At 31.8% G+C, this 24,178-nt stretch overlaps 1 protein-coding gene across 1 annotated transcript; it reads left to right on the top strand.

Annotated features, from left to right (window-relative positions):
• Nucleotides 1-21,390: 21,390 nt before the first annotated feature.
• LOC139871320 (oil body-associated protein 2A-like) lies at nt 21,391-22,841 on the top strand. Its single transcript, XM_071859044.1, has 3 exons — nt 21,391-21,702; nt 22,379-22,493; nt 22,585-22,841. Exons 1-3 carry the CDS (start codon nt 21,415-21,417, stop codon nt 22,839-22,841), a joined length of 660 nt encoding a protein of 219 aa, XP_071715145.1. The 5' UTR covers nt 21,391-21,414.
• The last annotated feature ends 1,337 nt before the right edge of the window (nt 22,842-24,178 follow it).

Raw genomic sequence — 24,178 nt, 5'->3', positions numbered from 1 at the left:
GAGCAAGATATTCTCTAAAGATTTCAACGGATCCAGAATTATCTAGATTCTTTGAATATAGGGTATGGTCCTTGTATTTGTTCTTGGTCTCCTTCATGGTTAACTCTATCCGTTTTCCAGTTCCAACGTTTCCGAGCTTTTCCAACATATTATTTTTTATCATCAAACTTCCGACGACTAAGGTCGTTTACGGTTGCCTACAGTTTCTACTGCTTCATTCAGATTTTTCAACATTCAGAGTATTGATTCGTATACTGGGTGCCTTTTCAAAATTTCAGAATTAAAGATCGTAATTCTAGGAGATAATTGTTATATGTATACATATAACTATTGATGTAGAAATGCTACGAGATTCGAAATACTGATTGCTGATTCCCGGTAATTGGTATGACAATTATTGTTACAGGGTATAGATGAATATAATATGGGGTTTCAATGAATATAATGATTTTTCGGAAAGTCCAAATTCATTGAAGTTGCTGGTAATTTTACTGTTAATGTGGTGAAATATAAACGGTTCTCCGGTAACGATGACGACAGGCAAACTTATATATCAAGGTTATAATAAGGCTAATTCGAATGGAAGTTGAAGTTGATTTGTTGAAGCTGTGATAAAATTGGCTAATTTGAAAAAGAGTTGCAATGTTATTTTCGGTAATAACAATGCCAAAGGAGTTAACACAGACATGTGTTAAACTTTTACTTAGGGTCCAGGAGTTTTCAGGTGCATAACTATATCCGTCAATCTTTTCTTTCTTTGATGAAGTGCGGTTGGTTCATCTTCTCGATTGAGGTGTTTTCAAGAATCATGAAAGGTTTGAACGCAGATTGTAATCGTCTAGATATAAATGAAGTTTAGGATGAAATCAAGTGGCAAACTTGAAGAAATGTTTAGTTTCATATGTTATAATCAATATTTTAATTCATTTTAATTATTCAATGTTTGACAGTCCACAGTTAGCAGTCCACAATTTGTAGTTCAAAAATTCATATATAGTTTAATATATAATATTCGAATTAATTAATAAGTATCGTGACCCGTGTACATGTCTCAGACTCGATCACAACTCAAATTATATATATTATTGTAGAATCAACCTCAACCCTGTATAGAGAACTCGATCATTACTGCATATAGAGTGTCTATGGTTATTCCAAATAATATATATAAATGCGTCGATATGATATGTCAAAACCTTGTATACGTGTCCCGATATTTAAAGTGCATAAAATAAATAACAAAAATTAAATAACGATAAATAAAGTGCGTAAAGTAGATAACAGAAATTAAATGACGATAAATAAAATTGCAAGAATGTAAATTACGATAATTAAATTGCGATAAAATGTAATATGGAATTAACAATTAGCTAGGAACAGTTAGCTAGGATTTTGTTAGCGTGGATTCTTAATAGAATTTCTCATAATTAATTTGTTTGTTTCAAATAAATTTTATTTTGTCCAATGTTTTCTTCATTATGCCACTTTTTGGATTCTGATAAATGAAAATCCAAATATGAAATGGAATGAAAATGGTTATTCTGCGGTGAACGAATACGTGTATCTGTGGGTGTAAGTATGATAGTAAATAACTGTTGAATCAGATTCAAATAATATACACTGTAACTTATTAATGTGAAATCTAAGTATTCCTCAGGTATTACCTACCCGTTAAAATATTTTCACCATTAACAGTTTGTACGAAAGAATTTTTAATTACACTCTTTATGAAAATATATATACATATATATTTTCTTCAGATATAATCATGGATTTAATGAGTTAATGTGATATTAATCTCATTTGATTTACCGTTAAAACTAGAATATATAATCTCTAAAACATTGAAGATTATATAATCGTCATGTCGAACGAAGATAAATGATGTAGAACGATTCGGAGAACGGTGATTATGCTCGAGATACATAATGAGACGTTGAGGCGTGTAATGTTGAAACTTGGGTTGTTGATGGTACTGGTATTGATGTTGGTGATACTGTTGGTGCCGGTGATGTTGCTGAAGCTGATACATTTTGCACCATATTTCCCAAGGTTACAACTCGGGCGCGAAGCTCGTTGACTTCTGCTATTACTCCGGGATGATTGTCGGTCGGAACAAGTGGATGAATAAGGTTTAGAATTGTGGATAGAATATAATCATGTCGAGATATCCTGAAAATGAGGCTGAAAATGGTGTTTCGGATAAACTCGCCGGTAGGTGCTTCAGGTTCTTTGCCAAGAGGACAATTTGGTGGATGAAAAGGATCGCCTTCTTCGCGTCTCCTTTGTTTAAATCAACTACGAACCCATCAGATGAATTGGGGATGACTGATTGATTGATTCATTTTGGTGACACCGCTTTTGGAGCTTAGGTGAATATCCATGTCGGAATAGCTGTCGGAATAACTATCGGAATAGCTATCGAAATCTGATGGACTCGAACTGGTGGAGGGATTCATCTCGTACGGTCAGATGAAGGATTCTCGATAAGAAATAGATTATAGGATGTAGGTTAGTATCCTGCAGTACATGATTTACATATGCATACATAATACTAAAATCCCATAAGTTACGGAGAAATCTACGGAACCGTCAGGCAAAGTTTACAGTAACTGATACGCTAAGATATTAATTTTGTCTATACACTATTCATGCAGTCAATGCAGTAAAATGTGTCTAGACTAAGAATAATGAGCAGGTAATTTCCTAAGGATGATAAGCAGATGATTTCCGACAAAAACGATAAGCAAAACTTTTGACATGCAGACACGGTCGAAGTCCAGACTCACTAATGCATCCTAACGACTATCAGTTAGGCACACTAATACCAGACCTGGTTCGCTAAGACCACTGCTCTGATACCAACTGAAGCGACCCATCCTAATCTATCCAGACGAAGTCCATATCGATTACAAACGATTCACAATAGTTGGTTACATCGCGAGGTACTTGACCTCTATATGATACATTTTACAAACACTGCATTCGTTTTTAAAAGACAAACTTTCTTTACATCAAAAATTGACGGCATGCGTACCATTTCATAACATATTCAACTATAATTAATTTAATAATAATTTTGATGAACTCAACGACTCGAATGCAACGTCTTTTGAAATATGCCATGAATGACTCCAAGTAATATCTCTAATACGAGAAAATCCACAGCGGAAGATTTCTTTCACACCTGAGAATAAACATGCTTTCAAGTGTCAACCAAAAGGTTGGTGAGTTCATTAGTTTAACATAAATAATCATTTCCATCATTTTAATAGACCACAAGATTTCCAGTTCTCATAAATATACGTCCCATGCATAGAGACAAAAATAATCATTCATATGGACTGAACGCCTGGTAACCGGCATTCACAATATGCATATAAGAATATCCCCATCATTCCGGGATCCTCCTTCGGACATGATATAAATTTCGAAGTACTAAAGCATCCGGTACTTTGGATGGGGCTTGTTGGGCCCGATAGATCTATCTTTAGAGTTCGCGTCAATTAGGGTGTCTGTTCCCTAATTCTTAGATTACCAGACTTAATAAAAAGGGGCATATTCGATTTCGATAATTCAACCATAGAATGTAGTTTCGATTACTTGTGTCTATTTCGTCAAACATTTATAAAAGCAACGCATGTATTCTCAGTCCCAAAAATATATATAAAAAGGGAGTAATGAAACTCACCTAATGTATTTTGTAGTCAAAATACATATGACTATATCGAACAATGCAGGGTTGGCCTTGGATTCACGAACCTATATCATTTGTATATATATTAAAACATATAATCGTAATATAGTAACATTATATATTTTTAGTTATGTATTAAATTCAATATTTATATATACTTTTATTAATACTTATAATATATTATTATGCTTATTTGATATATAATTTAGTTAGCGTTATATCAATATCAATAATATCATATCATAATATTAAGCGATATTAGTATAATTATGTAACAAATATATTTGTATATAAATTTCTTTTGTTTACAAAGTAATAGTTATTGTAATAATAATACTAATAATACTAATGATAATTATAATACTTTTAGATATAATACCAATGATAATAATTATATTCTTTATAATAACAATGATACTAAAAGATCAATAATCTTGTATTAGTAGTAATAACAATAATAATAAGTATATTATATTACTAATAATAATAATAATAATCATATTTGTAATTTTAATTATGATAAATAATAAATGGTAACTAATAATAATAATAACTATACTACTTGTATTAATAACAATCACTAATAATAACAATAATTATAACGATAATAATAATGATAATAATAATAATGATAATAATAATAGAAATATTAGATAATTACCTCATAATAATGGAGTTTAAAAAGAAATGCCACCAGTGGGTCTCGAACCCGAGACCTCCTACTCACACCCAATACCCCTTAACCGCTCAGCTATGCTTGTTTTCCTAAATTTGATCCCTTTCAATTAGTTATAACCCATATTATCTTTACTCCCTAATTCATCTTCTTCTTCCTCAATCCAAACCATCCCAACAACACAAATAACTAATATAACGAATTACTATATTTGTCTAATACTTGTAATCGACCATAAAAGTAAAAATATGATCTTGATAAAAAAAAAATCCAACACAGCTACTGCTGTCGTCGTTGGTTTTAAAAAAAAAATGATTTTCGTGATTTAGGATGTTATAGCTTATGGTTCCTAAATAAAAGAGTTTGAAAATCATTACCAGAAACTATTAAAATCATTAATTTAAATTAAATCATGACAGAAAACTCGAATTTGCTTGATGAACATTTGTTGACTTTTTGAAATCAAAACTTTGACTCCACAATTTGAATTCGATATGAAACATTGAGCTTTGAAACTTTACAGAAAGTTTAAGTGTAAGATTTATAACAATTTTGCATTCACAGATTTTGAAAAACAAATCGAAATCGAGATTTTGATTTTTAACCCAAGAACAGAGAAAAATGCTTTGTTCCTGTCTGTTTTATTTAATCTTTTTTTTAAACAGCAAGGATATCTATAGCGTAATTTTAATGATAGGTACAGCAATAAATAATTGGTCAAAATTATTTGGTGGTGGTTGCCAGGATGAATCACGAGTGAAATAGGGAAGGAAGGGACAAGTAAATTAGATACAGATAGGATTCAGTTTTTTTTTATTTACATTTTTATTTATACTAAATATTACTAATATATAAATATAGATATATTATTAATAATACAACTAATAATCTTAATAATAGTATTAATAATAATACTAATGATTTGGATTAACAATAATAATAATTATAATACATTTATTCGTAATATAATTAAATAAAAAAAATACTAATATTAATAATATCAAAGATACTATCAAAATATTATAAAACAAATTTTAGAATTAATAATGATATTAATACTTATCATAATAAAAATAAATTATAATTCTTATTACTAGTTACAATATTAATGATATCAACATTGGAAATTATAATGTTAATAACAATAATGACATAATAAATCAAATGTGTCAATAATAACATAACAATTAGATTTAACTGTTAATTACATTTGATGTTACAATTTATTAATTTTTGTAATACCTCAAATTATATCATATATTATACAAATACATCTATTGAATATTTAACATTTATATATATTAGGTATATGTTTTAATATAATAATTGCTAATAGAATCATTTATCTTATATAGGTTCATAATAGTATTATATATATATATCTATATATGTATATATATTTATATCATCATTTTATTAATAATCTAATTACTTTGTTCGTTTATTTGTATTGTAAATTTCAATTTGATTAAGGTATATTTTAAAGATTCAAAATATTATATATATATATATATATGTATATATATATATATATATATATATATATATATATATATATATATATATATATATATGTTTACATATTTATTTACAACTACTGCTCGTGAATCGTCGGGAATGGTCGAAGGTGTAAATGAATCTATGTAAACAGTTCAAAAATTCTGAGACTCGATTTAATAACTTTGCTTATCATGTCGATTTCATATAAAGATTAAGTTTAAGTTTGGTTGGAAATTCTCGGGTCATCACAGTACCTACCCGTTAAAGAAATTTCGTCCCGAAATTTGAGTGAGGTGGTCATGGCTAACAATAAAAATGTTTTCATGACGAATATGAGTTGATAAATAGAGTTTCATCATTATTGATTAATATAGATAAAACGATTTGATTACTTGAAGCGTATGAGTAGAGCTATCACAAAAGATTGAAATAGGAAAAGTAAAGATTCGTCTTATCTTTTGACAGAGTCAGGGTTGAATTCCGGAATTCAAGGGATTTAAGGAAAATCTTCGAAATCTAAAAGATTTGATTCTTCGGCGAGTAAGGAAATTAAGATCTCTATAATTAAATACGGTGATCTGCCTTGATTACTCTGTCTGATATTTCCACTATAAATTTACCTTTTCCGTTCCATTAGTTTTCACCACTTCTATACTCAATTCCCAAATTCAAAAGATTTATGAAAATGCTTAACCCTGTTCTGATCCTTATTCTTATTCTAACTATCGTAATGATCGTTCTTCTTTTCCAACTCCCGCCTGAAGAATTTATTTATTTCTATCATGCTCTAAGGATTATTGTATTTATAATCCTCCCATGTCTTTATATTGCTGTACGTACCGATATCCACGGTTTGTAATTTCGGTGTTGTCATTGGGCTTTATATTTTCTCTTATATTTTGGATCTCTTTCCCTTTTTATTATCCTCTCGACCTCTATTAAAGCGAGTAATGGTCCAGAATTCGTAAGTATGGAATTTCGGATAAACATCATGTTCTTAATAAGAAAGAATGTATTAGCACGATTTGTTTTGTCAAATTACCAAAATCACTGAGAATAGAACTATCAAGAATATACTTTCTTGATATGTTCAGAAGGTAAGCAGAATGAAAGAGTTATGTAACATGGCACATGATGACGTTATGATCTGTGAATCATCACATCCCATTAGAAACTCAGCATGATTTACTGTAATATAATCACGTTGATCAAGTGTCATTATATTATACTAACTCATGCTTCAGTTCCCAACATTACTTCAATAACATTCATATTTTAAACTCGAAAGTTTACAAAATATAGAAATTAATAGTTTCTATATGATGTAATACTGATAGCACGAAGAGATTAATGATTTCAGATAAGAATAATTATAAAAATATCTCCAGAAATATGGAGGATATTTATAATGAAAGATACGATAATATCTCGGAATATCTAAGATCAGAGGATGATAGAAACTATTGCCTGCAAGAGTTTAGAGTAAGGAGCAAGATATTCACTAAAGACTTTAGCAGACATTGAATCATTTGGATTAAGTCAAACTTATTCTTTGTGATTTGTCCACGGCTTTCTTCATAGTTTCGCATAATCTACTTTTCGGTACTAAATTTTCTATTGAATGTTTCCAATATAATAATACACAGGAAGCACGAAGAGGTATATAATTTCGGACGAGAATATATAATTTCGGACGAGAATATTTATGAAAATATCCTCCAAAATATCGAAGATATTGATGATGATATTTTGGAATTTCTAAATTCGATGGTTGATGAAGAAAGATTTTCCGCAAGATTTTAACATGACTTCGGAGCAAGATATTCTCTAAAGATTTCAACGGATCCAGAATTATCTAGATTCTTTGAATATAGGGTATGGTCCTTGTATTTGTTCTTGGTCTCCTTCATGGTTAACTCTATCCATTTTCCAGTTCCAAAGTTTCTGACCTTTTCCAACATATTATTCTTTATCATCAAACTTCCGACGACTAAGGTCGTTTACGGTTGCCTACAGTTTCTGCTGCTTCATTCAGCTTTTTCAACATTCAGAGTATTGATTCGTATACTGGGTGCCTTTTTAAAATTTTAGAATTGAAGATCGTAATTCTAGGAGATAATTGTTATATGTATACATATAACTATTGATGTAGAAATGCTACGAGATTCGAAATACTGATTGCTGATTCCCGGTAATTGGTATGACAATTATTGTTACAGGGTATATATGAATACAAGATGGGGTTTCAATGAATATAATGATTTTTCGAAAAGTCCAAATTCATTGAAGTTGCTGGTAATTTTACTGTTAATGTGGTGAAATATAAACGGTTCTCCGGTAACGATGACGATAGGCAAACTTATATATCGAGGTTATAATAAGGCTAATTCGAATGGAAGTTGAAGTTAATTTGTTGAAGCTGTGATAAAATTGGCTAATTTGAAAAAGAGTTGCAATGTTATTTTCGGTAATAACAATGCCAAAGGAGTTAACACAGACACGTGTTAAACTTTTACTCAGGGTCCAGGAGTTTTCAGGTGCATAACTATATCCGACAATATTTTCTTTCGTTGATGAAGTGCGGTTGGTTCATCTTCTCGATTGAGGTGTTTTCAAGAATCATGAAAGGTTTGAATGCAGATTGTAATCATCAAGATATAAATGAAGTTTAGGATAAAATCAAGTGGCAAACTTGAAGAAATGTTTAGTTTCATATGTTATAATCAATATTTTAATTCATTTTAATTATCCAATGTTTGACAGTCCACAGTTAGCAGTCCACAATTTGTAGTTCAACAATTCATATATAGTTTAATATATAATATTCGAATTAATTAATAAGTATCGTGACCCGCGTACATGTCTCAGACTCGATCACAACTCAAATTATATATATTATTGTAGAATCAACCTCAACCCTGTATAGAGAACTCGATCATTACTGCATATAGAGTGTCTATGGTTATTCCAAATAATATATATAAATGAGTCGATATGATATGTCAAAACCTTGTATACGTGTCCCGATATTTAAAGTGCATAAAATAAATAACAGAAATTAAAAAACGATAAATAAAGTGCGTAAAGTAGATAACAGAAATTAAATGACGATAAATAAAATTGCAAGAATGTAAATTGCGATAATTAAATTGCGATAAAATGTAATATGGAATTAACAGTTAGCTAGGAACAGTTAGCTAGGATTTTGTTAGCGTGGATTCTTAATAGAATTTCTCATAATTAATTTGTTTGTTTCTAACAAATTTTATTTTGTCCAATGTTTTCTTCATTATGCCACTTGTTGGATTCTGATAAATGAAAATCCAAATATGAAATGGAATGAAAATGGTTATTCTGCGGTGAACGAATACATGTATCTGTGGGTGTAAGTAGGATAGTAAATGACTGTTGAATCAGATTCAAAGAATGTACACTGTAACTTATTAATGTGAAATCTAAGTATTCCTCAGGTATTACCTACCCGTTAAAATATTTTCACCATTAACAGTTTGTACGAAAGAATTTTTAATTACACTCTTTATGAAAATATATATACATATATATTTTCTTCAGATATAATCATGGATTTAATGAGTTAATGTGATATTAATCTCATTTGATTTACCGTTAAAACTAGAATATATAATCTCTAAAACATTGAAGATTATATAATCGTCATGTCGAACGAAGATAAATGATGTAGAACGATTCGGAGAACGATGATTATGCTCGAGATACATAATGAGACGTTGAGGCGTGTAATGTTGAAACTTGGGTTGTTGATGGTACTGGTATTGATGTTGGTGATACTGTTGGTGCCGGTGATGTTACTGAAGCTGATACATTTTGCACCATATTTCCCAAGGTTACAACTCGGGCACGAAGCTCGTTGACTTCTGCTATTACTCCGGGATGATTGTCGGTTGGAATAAGTGGATGAATAAGGTTTAGAATTATGGATAGAATATAATCGTGTCGAGATATCCTGGAAATGAGGCTGAAAATGGTGTTTCGGATAAACTCGCCGGTAGGTGCTTCAGGTTCTTTGCCAAGAGGACAATTTGGTGGATGAAAAGGATCGCCTTCTTCGCGTCTCCTTTGTTTAAATCGACTACGAACCCATCAGATGAATTGGGGATGACTGATTGATTGATTCATTCTGGTGACACCACTTTTGGAGCTTAGGTGAATATCCATGTCGGAATAGCTGTCGGAATAACTATCGGAATAGCTATCGAAATCTGATGGACTCGAACTGGTGGAGGGATTCATCTCGTACGGTCAGATGAAGGATTCTCGATAAGAAATAGATTATAGGATGTAGGTTAGTACCCTGCAGTACGTGATTTACATATGCATACGTAATACTAAAATCCCATAAGTTACGGAGAAATCTACGGAACCGTCAGGCAAAGTTTACAGTAACTGATACGCTAAGATATGAATTTTGTCTATACACTATTCATGCAGTCAATGCAGTAAAACGTGTCTAGACTAAGAATAATGAGCAGGTAATTTCCTAAGGATGATAAGCAGATGATTTTCGACAAAAACGATAAGCAAAGTTTTTGACATGCAGACACGGTCGAAGTCCAGACTCACTAATGCATCCTAACGACTATCAGTTAGACACACTAATGCCAGACCTGGTTCACTAAGACCACCGCTCTGATACCAACTGAAGCGACCCGTCCTAATCTATCCGGACGAAGTCTATATCGATTACAAACGATTCATAATAGTTGTTTACATCGCGAGGTACTTGACCTCTATATGATACATTTTACAAACACTGCATTCGTTTTTAAAAGACAGACTTTCTTTACATCAAAAATTGATGGCATGCGTACCATTTCATAACATATTCAACTATAATTAATTTAATAATAATTTTGATGAACTCAACGACTCGAATGCAACGTCTTTTGAAATATGCCATGAATGACTCCAAGTAATATCTCTAATACGAGCAAATCCACAGCGGAAGATTTCTTTCATACCTGAGAATAAACATGCTTTCAAGTGTCAACCAAAAGGTTGGTGAGTTCATTAGTTTAACATAAATAATCATTTCCATCATTTTAATAGACTACAAGATTTCCAGTTCTCATAAATATACGTCCCATGCATAGAGACAAAAATAATCATTCATATGGACTGAACACCTAGTAACCGACATTCACAATATGCATATAAGAATATCCCCATCATTCCGGGATCCTCCTTCGGACATGATATAAATTTCGAAGTACTAAAGCATTCGGTACTTTGGATGGGGCTTGTTGGGCCCGATAGATCTATCTTTAGAGTTCGCGTCAATTAGGGTGTCTGTTCCCTAATTCTTAGATTACCAGACTTAATAAAAAGGGGCATATTCGATTTCGATAATTCAAACATAGAATGTAGTTTCGATTACTTGTGTCTATTTCGTCAAACATTTATAAAAGCAACGCATGTATTCTCAGTCCCAAAAATATATATAAAAAGGGAGTAATGAAACTCACCTAATGTATTTTGTAGTAAAAATACATATGACTATATCGAACAATGCAGGGTTGGCCTTGGATTCACGAACCTATATCATTTGTATATATATTAAAACATATAATCGTAATATAGTAACATTATATATTTTTAGTTATGTATTAAATTCAATATTTATATATACTTATATTAATACTTATAATATATTATTATGCTTATTTGATATATAATTTAGTTAGCGTTATATCAATATCAATAATATCATATCATAATATTAAGCGATATTAGTATAATTATGTAACAAATATATTTGTATATAAATTTCTTTTGTTTGCAAAGTAATAGTTATTGTAATAATAATACTAATAATACTAATGATAATTATAATACTTTTAGATATAATACCAATGATAATAATTATATTCTTTATAATAACAATGATACTAAAAGATCAATAATCTTGTATTAGTAGTAATAACAATAATAATAATAAGTATATTATATTACTAATAATAATAACAATGACAATAATAATAATAATCATATTTGTAATTTTAATTATGATAAATAATAAATGGTAACTAATAATAATAATAACTATACTACTTGTATTAATAACAATCACTAATAATAACAATAATTATAACGATAATAATAATGATAATAATAATAATGATAATAATAATAGAAATATTAGATAATTACCTCATAATAATGGAGTTTAAAAAGAAATGCCACCAGTGGGTCTCGAACCCGAGACCTCCTACTCACACCCAATACCCCTTAACCGCTCAGCTATGCTTGTTTTCCTAAATTTGATCCCTTTCAATTAGTTATAACCCATATTATCTTTACTCCCTAATTCATCTTTTTCTTCCTCAATCCAAACCATCCCAACAACACAAATAACTAATATAACAAATTACTATATTTGTCTAATACTTGTAATCGACCATAAAAGTAAAAATATGATCTTGATAATCAAAAAAAAAAAAAAAATCCAACACAGCTACTGCTGTTCGTTGGTTTTAAAAAAAAATGATTTTCGTGATTTAGGATGTTATAGCTTATGGTTCCTAAATAAAAGAGTTTGAAAATCATTACCAGAAACTATTAAAATCATTAATTTAAATTAAATCATGACAGAAAACTCGAATTTGCTTGATGAACATTTGTTGACTTTTTGAAATTGAAACTTTGACTCCACAATTTGATTTCGATATGAAACATTGAGCTTTGAAACTTTACAGAAAGTTTAAGTGTAAGATTTATAACAATTTTGCATTGATAGATTTTGAAAAACAAATCGAAATCGAGATTTTGATTTTTAACCCAAGAACAGAGAAAAATGCTTTGTTCCTGTCTGTTTTATTTAATCTTTTTTTTAAACAGCAAGGATATCTATAGCGTAATTTTAATGATAGGTACAGCAATAAATAATTGGTCAAAATTGTTTGGTGGTGGTTGCCAGGATGAATCACGAGTGAAATAGGGAAGGAAGAGACAAGTAAATTAGATACAGATAGGATTCAGTTTTTTTTTTATTTACATTTTTATTTATACTAAATATTACTAATATATAAATATAGATATATTATTAATAATATAACTAATAATCTTAATAATAGTGTTAATAATAATACTAATGATTTGGATTAACAATAATAATAATTATAATACATTTATTCGTAATATAATTAAATAAAAAAATACTAATATTAATAATATCAAAGATACTATCAAAATATTATAAAACAAATTTTAGAATTAATAATGATATTAATACTTATCATAATAAAAATAAATTATAATTCTTATTACTAGTTACAATATTAATGATATCAACATTGGAAATTATAATGTTAATAACAATAATGACATAATAAATCAAATGTGTCAATAATAACATAACAATTAGATTTAACTGTTAATTACATTTGATGTTACAATTTATTAATTTTTGTAATACCTCAAATTATATCATATATTATACAAATACATCTATTGAATATTTAACATTTATATATATTAGGTATATGTTTTAATATAATAATTGCTAATAGAATCATTTATCTTATATAGGTTCATAATAGTATTATATATATATATATATATATATATATATATATATATATATATATATATATATATATATATATATATATATATATATATATATATATATATGTATATATATTTATATCATCATTTTATTAATAATCTATTTACTTTGTTCGTTTATTTGTATTGTAAATTTCAATTTGATTAAGGTATATTTTATTGATTCAAAATATTATATATATATATATATATATATATATATATATATATATATATATATATATATATATATATATATATATATATATATATATATATGTTTACATATTTATTTACAACTACTGCTCGTGAATCGTCGGGAATGGTTGAAGGTGTAAATGAATCTATGTAAACAGTTCAAAAATTCTGAGACTCGATTTAATAACTTTGCTTATCATGTCGATTTCATATAAAGATTAAGTTTAAGTTTGGTTGGAAATTCCCGGGTCATCACATTTATATATATTTATGAACGATAAAACTAGGTGTTAATGCCGAAATTATTGTTACCTCGAAAAGGACATAAATTGAGAAACAACTAAAACGCTTGAATTTATTTATTAAGATATAAAAAGACACATGAAAAAAGCCAAGTGTGGGGAGAATGTACCAAGTTATTCAATTAAAAACTATATATCACATGTTTCTGTAAAGTTTATTGCAGGTGCTTTTGTTTTGGATTAAATTAACCGTTTTACCCGGTTTACTGTAATATATTTGAAAGAGAGATGGATCTACATGATAAATCAATTCCATCATTAAAAGGAAGTAAAGTCTTCCTAAAAAGACATGCGCTTCTTGATTTAGGTCAAGAAGTTGTCGTCCAGACCAGCTGTAGGTTGACGAAAAATCTAGAAAAGTCATCACTAAAATTAGCAGGAAATCCACGGACCTCAGCATCAAACAGGGTCGCTCGTGGTCAGACTTATCCTAACCATGAGAGGATCTGTCTCGTAAAATGGGGAGGGCGCCATGCAAATTAGCTTGATAAGACTAATGAATCAGACCCCCAGAAAGGATAATCTCCTTAAAGATTAAAAATCAGCTTTTAAGCCTGATATTACTCAATCCTTGAGATTGAACTTAAAGATTGAGAAATACAAACTCATGGAATTCGATGATATCTAAACTCGAGCTTAAACGAGAAAATATTTTGATCAAAATTACAAACCGATTTATTTTCTGAAAACCTATTTTCAATGCGTTCATTACCATTGAACGTAAAATCCTAGGAATTCACCTGGAATTCATTAGGTCACCTGAACCAAATCAGGTGTCAACCGTAAGAACGGTGGTTGCATAGCATGGTCGGAGACAGGACCTTGTGCCAGACCGAAAAATTATAGGATGATCTTTACTATTGCTCCTACAAAGGATAGTACTAGCATCCGACACGTTTTAGACCATGAACATCTGCATGTCATTAGACATTGCCTTAGCAGTTTCTTGTTCATCGCTTTCCTTTACAACCGGACGGTAGTTTGCCGAAAGGTAATATACGGAACAAGTAAACTGGATGTGTGCTTTCCGATACAGGGATAGCAGTGGATTACACGAATCTAAATGTTTTTAGCCAAAATATTGATCCACAAATATATTTTGCAAACACTGGTGAAGGGTTATTCCGAAAAATTTATCTAGGGTAAAAGCTAGATTGAATTTTCAAAAAATCAAATGTTTTCATAAAGATCCAATTTCCTTAAAGGATCTAAATTTTTATAGTTATGTGGGACTGTAAACCACAATGTTACTATCATTGTTTATACCGCCGTATCAAAATCATTGATGTATAAAGTGTGAAGAATAAAGAAGTGATTCGTGTGATTTAATTTCAAGTTCTGTATTGCTTGAGGACAAGCAACGTTCAAGTGTGGGGATATTTGATAGTGCTCCAAATGAACATATATTTAGTAGCAATATCCTTCCAATATGTAAACTTTTCAGTTGCAATTGTTCTATTTTCAAGTAATATTCGTTTAAATAAATAAGTGCGAAGACAAAAGGTGAAAACGAAGATTTGAAGACGCAAACGTCCAAAAAGCTCAAATGTACAAGATACAATCCAAGTGGTTCAATTTATTGGTAAGAAACGTCTAAAAATGACAAGAGTACAAGTTGCGGAACGCAAAGTACAAGATATTAAATTATACGAAAGGACGTTCGAAAATCCGGAACCGGGACCAAAGTCAACTGTCAACGCTCGACGCAACGGACTAAAAATTACAAGTCAACTATGCACAAGAATATAATATAATATTTAAATAATTTTATAAATTATTTATATATTATATATATTTAAATAAAACGTCGAAAAGCAAATGGCCAAAAATTGGTGAGCTGGATTCCTGACCTCCGCACTCGCGGAGCTGTGAAGGCTTAAACCTCCGCACTCGCGGAGCAGTCTGTTTCAGAAATGTCCTATAAATGCAACGAATTCTGGCCGAGTTCTACACACCAAAAATAAATAATAATCCCTCTGTAATAATAATAATATATATATAATATATATATAGTATAGGTTAGTTTTATATTAGTTTGGGTAATGTAAAAGTTATTTTACGGGTTTTGAAGTCGAAATTCTGTCCGTGTAACACTACGCGATAAATAATCAATGTAAGTTATGTTCTCCTTTTTAAATTAATGTCTCGTAACTAAGTTATTATTATGCTTATTTGAGCCGAAGTAATCATGATGTTGGGCTAAATATTAAAGATGGGGTAATTGGGCTTTGTACCATAATTGAGGTTTGGACAAAAGAACGACACTTGTGGAAATTAGACTATGGACTATTAATGGGCTTTATATTTGTTTAACTAAATGATAGTTTGTTAATTTTAATATAAAGATTTACAATTGGACATACCTATAAATAACCATATACACTCAATCGGACACGATGGGCAGGATATTTATATGTACGAATAATCGTTCATTTAACCGGACACGGGAATGGATTAATAGTCACTAGAATTATTAAAACAGGGGTGAAATTATATACAAGGACACCTGGTGTAATTGTTAACAAAGTATTAAAACCTTGGGTTACACACAGTTGATATCCTGGTGTAATTATTAAACAAAGTATTAAAACCTTGTTACAGTTTAAGTCCCCAATTAGTTGGAATATTTGACTTCGGATATAAGGATAATTTGACGAGGACACTCGCACTTTATATTTATGACTGATGGACTGTTATGGACAAAAACCAGACGGACATATTAAATACTCCAGGACAAAGAACAATTAACCCATGGGAATAAACTAAAATCAACATGTCGAACATCATGATTACGGAAGTTTAAATAAGCATAATTCCTTTATTTTCATATTTAATTGCACTTCTAATTATCGCACTTTTATTTATTGTCATTGTATTTAATTGCACTTTTAATTATCGTACTTTTTAATTATCGCACTTTTATTTATCGAAATTTTATTATCGTTATTTACTTTACGCTTTAATTTAAGTCTTTTATTTATTTAATATTTTACATTAGGTTTTAACTGCGACTAAGTTTTAAAAATCGACAAACCGGTCATTAAACGGTAAAAACCCCCCTTTATAATAATAATATTACTTATATATATATATATATATATATATATATATATATATATATATATATATATATATATATATATATTTGTATTTTTATAAATTAAAACTAGTATAGCGTTATGCTTGTTTAAAAGATTCCCTGTGGAATGAACCGGATTTACTAAAAACTGCACTACTGTACGATTAGGTACACTGCCTATAGTGTTGTAGCAAGGTTTAGGTATATCCCATCTGTAAATAAATTAATTAAAACTTGTATCATATTTCGTCGTATTTCGTAGTAAAAATATAACTATTTCCTAGTACGCCTCGCACACATCAGATGTCTCAATCTGAACATAATTAGTGCCACGGTGGTAGAAGAAAGCTTTGCCGGAAACTATTACCCTTTATTAAATCATTTACACAATCCAATTTGAGAAGAAACTAATGCTAGTATTTTAGTTAATTAGGGTTTATTTAATACGTCGATGATATAGCTTATCAATCGATTCAATCATATAAAACCACACATCAAGATTTGATAATTTTTTACGAACACTATGTTACAGGTGGCAGCGATACCATATCCTGATGACATCTTCACCGGTGGTATATATATCATATAATTACATTATAATTCGTTTCTAACTAGAAAAATAATGCCCGCGCGATGCAGCGGGGCCTTTCGGGTTTCATGTTCATATCATACGTAGCAATATGTATGTACGGAATTAAGAACGCGTTGTTACGAGTATGTTTAGAAGCACGTGGTAAGTACCTAGTATACCTAATGACCTGCGCGTTTTCCATGGCAGAAAAATGGCGGGAAAAGGGGAGCGAGATCATCGACATGATGTAGTTAGTTTGAGTTGTTTGTTGTACGCGTATGTATATGTATGGAAGATACCCCGAAATGTTTAGTTTATTTTAAAAAGAGTCCGTTTCGCGCGTACCTAGTTTCGTTGTGTTCGTGATTTTTTTCCCGAGTTGAATGGTGATGTCGGAAAAATTTAACTCGCGATGAGCGTAGATATATGGCCCGTTGAAAATTTGGGTGGAGTTTGTTCAAGTTTTTTTAATTACATAGTAATTTTACGTTTTACCCCCTGTTTTGGGGAGGGGGGGGGGCAAAAGTGTAAACGTGATAAAGTTCGGGGCGCGATTTGTTTTTTTTATGGATGTGTCGTTTGATACCCATGGGAGGGTCTAAATGACCAAAAATTCCACGGGATTTAGTATTATAAGGTCAATATATGATGTGTATTTAAACATATATGATTTGTTATGGAATTATTTTGAACTTGAAATTTGATTAGGATTTGCTAATTGAAATCACAATGGTCGTATGACTGGAGATGTTGTGAACGATGCAGCGGCACTAAAAACTGCCGACAACGAAATAGCATTGGTAAAGTGGGTTTTTGTTACACTTTTGTCTCTTTGTAGAAAAAAGGTTTTAGTTTTATATATATTAACTTGCATTTTTTTGTTTCCAGTACTATTTTGAAGATATGTATGATTTGGTTATTTTGCGCATACCAAGGAACTAGTACTACATAATCTATCTGCGCGATCTGTAAGCGCATATGCATTGCGCTAAATGATGACAACTGGACCAGTTTAGGACAAGGTAAATAATATCACAAGATCTCGACATAGTACAACCGACAGATGGTGGTGCAGGGTGCACGATAGTTGGTATAGACAACTTTCAGGCTTCGCAAGGGGCCACCGGTGCTTTTCTGACCTAATAGTACAACCCGACAAAAAGGATGTCCCATGTGTCCCCTTACGTGGCACTAAAGAACAAAGGGACTCAACTATAAATAGGGCACCAAACCATAGGTATTCACATCATCTACACACTTCACACACACATCTGGCACAAGATATCCTCTCTGAAACTCGTCAGACCGGAATCACCCGAATTACCGGAGTATCGAAACAGCTTACAAGCTCAACGCAATCACAAGTAACGTTTCTTAAACAATAAAGTATAGCGTCCTGTTGAGCCATCACTTACTGGCTATCACGATGATTGTGGGTCTACGTTTAACAACCCTTTATGAGATAATCATCTCTTATGAGGGTTATTCATGGTAATCTGGGCCAGAGAGTTAACTCAAAAGATCCTTAAATCCTCCATCTTTGTTGACGAGTGTGGATCGAACCCCTTGGATCTAATCCATGCTTGATCAGCTAACTTTCATATGCCATTAGAGATCACCGTTAGATGAGGCGATGTTTTGGTGTTTTTTCAACTGGCCGAACCTAACGTGTTCTGGCCCGTCGTTAACATTGCCACCTGCACTTGATGTATATATTTATCGTAGTCTATTTATAGTTGTGTTATTCGCGTTTGATCAATTGTTTATTGTTTATATTTTTGTTATTCTTTTTACACAACTCTCCTCCATGATAGGCTGACTATCGTTTCACTCCAAGGTTTAAAACCAGTTTTTGGATATCAATTTGCTTTGCAATACTAAATCTTTGGACCCCTTCACACATGACGTAAGTTCATTCATCATTCACATTAAAATATCTCATTGTTGTTGGTTTATGATAATTTTACTTGATGTTTTGTTTCATTGTTTGCAGCATCGTTGTTAGTTACAAAGCAAAATATTAATGGAAGTCAAGAAAAACGAGGATTTTCTGTGATGCTCCAATGTTATAATTTTAATGTATAATTTGTTTTCGATATATTCAGCATCACTATCTTTTTTTTTTTTTTTTTTTTTTTGGGACAGCGATTGGGATCACCCGAGGGGGACTAAACCACCCGTTGCGATTATCTCCAGTTTCGACTATGCCGATGCAACGATAATAACCCGCCCCCATCGCTGCCCGGGAGGAAACCTTGAAACCGATCCAAGGGCACGGCCAAGTAAAACCCCCTCCCCTTTACCCCCCAAACGATATGAGAAAGGTGCCATGGGTGGATACTTCATGACAGGGATAAAATTGTGTTTTTATTATGTAGCTCACGAGGGTCGAACTCCTGGGAGGCAGGCCACCAACCGCTGAACCACATCACAACTTCGCATCACTATCTTTTTGAATACGTAAGACTTTTCTCAATCGTTTCGTTTGATTGCTTTTATTAAATTGTGAGGTGAATAATCAAGCCTTTTATAAAATTGATTATAGTCTTTTACAGATCATATTAATGACCCACATTAGCACCTTGACAAGTAAAATGGGTCATTTTTGACTACTTTAATTTTGAACTACTATTAATAACACATTGTTGCTGCATTTGATTTATAACGTTTACGAAACTCATTTTTAATATTTCTTTAGTTTAAATACATATACTATTAAAGTGATTCGTAACTTATTATCAACAAAGTACAAATAATAATGATTACAAAAATTATTTTTTTAGAGTTGCCGTTTGGTTTTATAATCTAGTTTCCAAATAAAGAGATGAACATGCAAATTCAAACGTACCCCAGGTCCCTCACACACACCATCACAACATATAAGTGTCCCCTAACTTTCACCACATGGCATCCACGTCACACACTGACTCACCACTTCACCGACCACGTCACTACCTATACAAAACCCATACATCATTGTTAGAGTATGGAGACATTTATACAAAACGAGAGAAAAAAAAAATGTTTCAACACTTGCACGGATTTTGCAGATTTCGGTAAGCGTGAAACAGAGAAAAACAGATCAAAAACAGAGCAAGTTGATTGTGCGCGGTGATGATGTGCGGCGCGCTCCCTGCGCGCACTAGAGAAGTTTTGATCAGAAGGCTTGCTCGAAGTTTGGGAGTGTGCACGGCGCGCACGTTTAAGTGTGCACGGCGCGCACGATGTCTGGCAGCAAGTGGGCAACTTGCACACATGGGATCCGATCTTGATTGATTCTCCTTTCACTTTAGGTGCTTAGTGGGTTGCTTTACACCACTAATTGTGGCTGTGATCATGTCATTAGTGGGTGTAAAGCATGGCTAGTTGGTTTATCTTTCATGATTACTAGCACACTTGAAGATCAAGTTGTAGTTTGGTTGGTTTCTTGTTTGCTCTATATATAGAGCTCATTCATAGTCATTGTAACACACCACTCTCAAGTATTCAGTAATATAACAATCTCTAGTTGGTCCGTGGACTAAAGCAATCACAACGATTGCATATAACCACGTTATATCTTGTGTCGTTCTTACATTTTCGCATTTATTATCTTTCGTTCATTAAGTGGGTTGAGTGATCTTGATAGTATCACTACTCGGCTAGTAATCTTGTAGAATTACTAGCGTTGTTTGGGTCCTAATATCCTAACAATCATATCTTCATCAAGCTTCAACACAATCACCATTATTAATTAATCTTAATCAACCACCAACTCAATCAATGGCTTCTGAAACCCAAAAAAATGGGGTTCCACCAGGGAAACCAATGGCATTAGGGTCACATATGCTCGATAAAGGAGCTAAAATGCTTCAGCCGCTAAAACCCATTAACCAAATGAGTCAGCATGCATGCACTTTTGCTTTGTATAGTCAAGGTATGTCTCGTCAAATTGAAACTCATCACTTTGTGACACGAATTAACCAAGATTTTCTTCAGTGTGCTGTTTACGACTCGGATGACTCGTCTGGTCGACTCATCGGAGTCGAATATATAGTTTCGGATCGTATATTTGATACTTTGCCACCCGATGAACAAAAACTGTGGCACTCAGAGGTATACATGTTCATTTTTATTGTTCTTTCTTACACAAGTGTCACTAAAATGAGTTGATTAGTAACTACAAACAGAAAGCTTCTTGTTGTTTGGGAAGAAAATTGTGAATCTTTGTTTATTTATTAAACTGACAAAACTAAAATTGACACAGTATGATATGTAGAGTCTTCAATATTTGGTTTCAAATCATTTAATTTAAAAACAGTACCGAATGAGAAGTGAAAAAAAAAAAAATCGAATTAGAAATCGGTTTTAGTTTCAGTTTATAAATTTGAAATAAGTTTTTAGTTCGGTTTTCGAATCTACAAATCGATTCTAACACAGAAGTACATAAAATTAGTTTTTACGGTACTTTTGGTTTAGATTATACTCCCTAATAGAAGTTTTATGTTTTTCAGTTTTAATCAAAACTGAATTTCTGGTTTTATAGTTCGGTTCGGCTTGTGATTCGGATTTATAAAATTTGAAGCTGCACAAATCGAATTAAATAAACGGAAAAAACTCAAAATCGAACCGATGACCACCTTGGCGATTTGTTTGAACAGAAGTTTACCTCGATGAATTGTTTATTCCCTCGATTAGCAAAAAAAGGCTCTGTTTTGTTTTTTAAGGGCATAGTTTTAGTTTCTTAATTATATGTGTAATTAATTAATAATATTTTATTTTGAATCTACAGATACAATCAGGGTTGTTGGTGCATCCGAGGGTTCCGGAAATGGTTGCGAAACCCGAGCTCGACAACCTGGCCAAAACATACGGAAAGTTCTGGTGCACTTGGCAGACCGATAGAGGTGATCAAAAAAGCTTATTTCAATATAATTAATTAATACTACGTATGAATTTTATACTGATATATTTAGAATTTTGATGAAAAAATTGAAGGTGATAAGCTGCCGATCGGGCCACCATCGCTTATGATGTCGCCGCAACAAGAAGCGGAGTGCATGGTGAGACCCGAGTTGGTGAAAAAGAGAGATGACAAGTACAACATATCAACAGCTGCAATTCGAGGGTCGAGAACCGATATTATGGGCCCAGGGAAGTTGCACTCCGTAGCTGATCACTGGAGAAATCATAATAAATGTTTCGCTATCGATGTTGAAAACACGGTGATGAATAAGATAACCCTGTTCCCATGAGTTTGTTATATGCACGGTTACGTGATGTGTAGACTGTAGCTAGAGAGAGATGTATTTTAATTTCTTGAAATATGTATGCAAGAACTTTATTATATGATGCTTTATATAAAGCTTCAATGGCAAACACTTTGTATGCTACAAGCCTACAACTTAACTTTGTATGTAAACGTAAATCAATTGTAGATATAAACGTAAATCTATTGTAGATATAATCAACAAAGAAAATGGCTAGGTGCCCGAGCCTAGGCTCGGGTATCATATGTCAGGTTCGGGTTGGATATGATAAAATGTATGAATTTGATCTTGTATTGAATAAATTGATTGTTTGATACAATTGAATTGAGTTTTATTACATTTGCTAAGTGTTCATTTTATACACACTTTTTCTAACAGCTATATCTATATGAAGTTAGGCTCTAATTTAACTTTTGAAACCACTTCACCATTTAAGGAAAGATGGCTGCACATGGACTTATAACAGCTGAATGTTTGAGACATATGTTGTCATGTGATCTTCTAAACTGAGAAAGGATGAAGGGCACTTTCTTTTGATCCCAAGTGAATTACCTCAATTGGTAATCTGCATTTCTCATGTATTCTGACACTTCCCCTCAAGTTGAATAGTGGGGTTTCCAATATTCAACTTGCTAAGAACTTCACTGAAGAGTCTTCCGTTGACTGATTTGGTGAGGATGTCGGCTAGTTGATCTTCGGATCTGATTGATGGAAGGGAAATGATTTCATCATCTAATTTTTGTCTAATAAAATGTCGATCAACTTCCACATGTTTGGTTCGGTCATGTTGAACTGGATTTTCTGATATGGCAATAGCGGCTTCGTTATTACATAATATTTGAATGCTATCTTCTGGTGGAAATTCGATCCCTATTAGCAGTTTTCGGGTCCACAATGCTTCTACAACTCCTTTGGCTATCCCTCTAAATTCTGATTCTGCACTTGATAGAGAAACAACTTTTTGTTTCTTGCTTTTCCAAGCAACTAAGTTACCTCCGACTATTGTAAAGAAGCCGGACGTTGATCTTCTATCTCCTTTTTCACCAGCCCAGCTTGCATCTGTATAAATCTTTGTTTCGAGGTGCCCATTCTTCTTGAAAACAACTCCATGATCCGCTGTTTTCTTCAAATATCTGATGATTCTCATTACAGCTTCCATATAGTGAACCTGTGGTTGATGCATGAATTGACTTACAACTCCAACTGCATGTGCTATATCAGGTCGAGTGTGAGCAAGATAGATGAGTTTTCCCACCATCCTTTGGAATCATAGCTTCTGGTTTGGAATCATTGGAGTATCAGCTGATTTGCAATCAATCATA

This window comes from Rutidosis leptorrhynchoides, chromosome 1 (assembly GCF_046630445.1).
Source record: "Rutidosis leptorrhynchoides isolate AG116_Rl617_1_P2 chromosome 1, CSIRO_AGI_Rlap_v1, whole genome shotgun sequence".
Classification (NCBI taxonomy): Eukaryota; Viridiplantae; Streptophyta; class Magnoliopsida; order Asterales; family Asteraceae; genus Rutidosis; species Rutidosis leptorrhynchoides.
The sequence above is the reverse complement of the archived record's forward strand: the minus strand, read 5'-3'. Positions and strand labels throughout refer to the sequence as shown.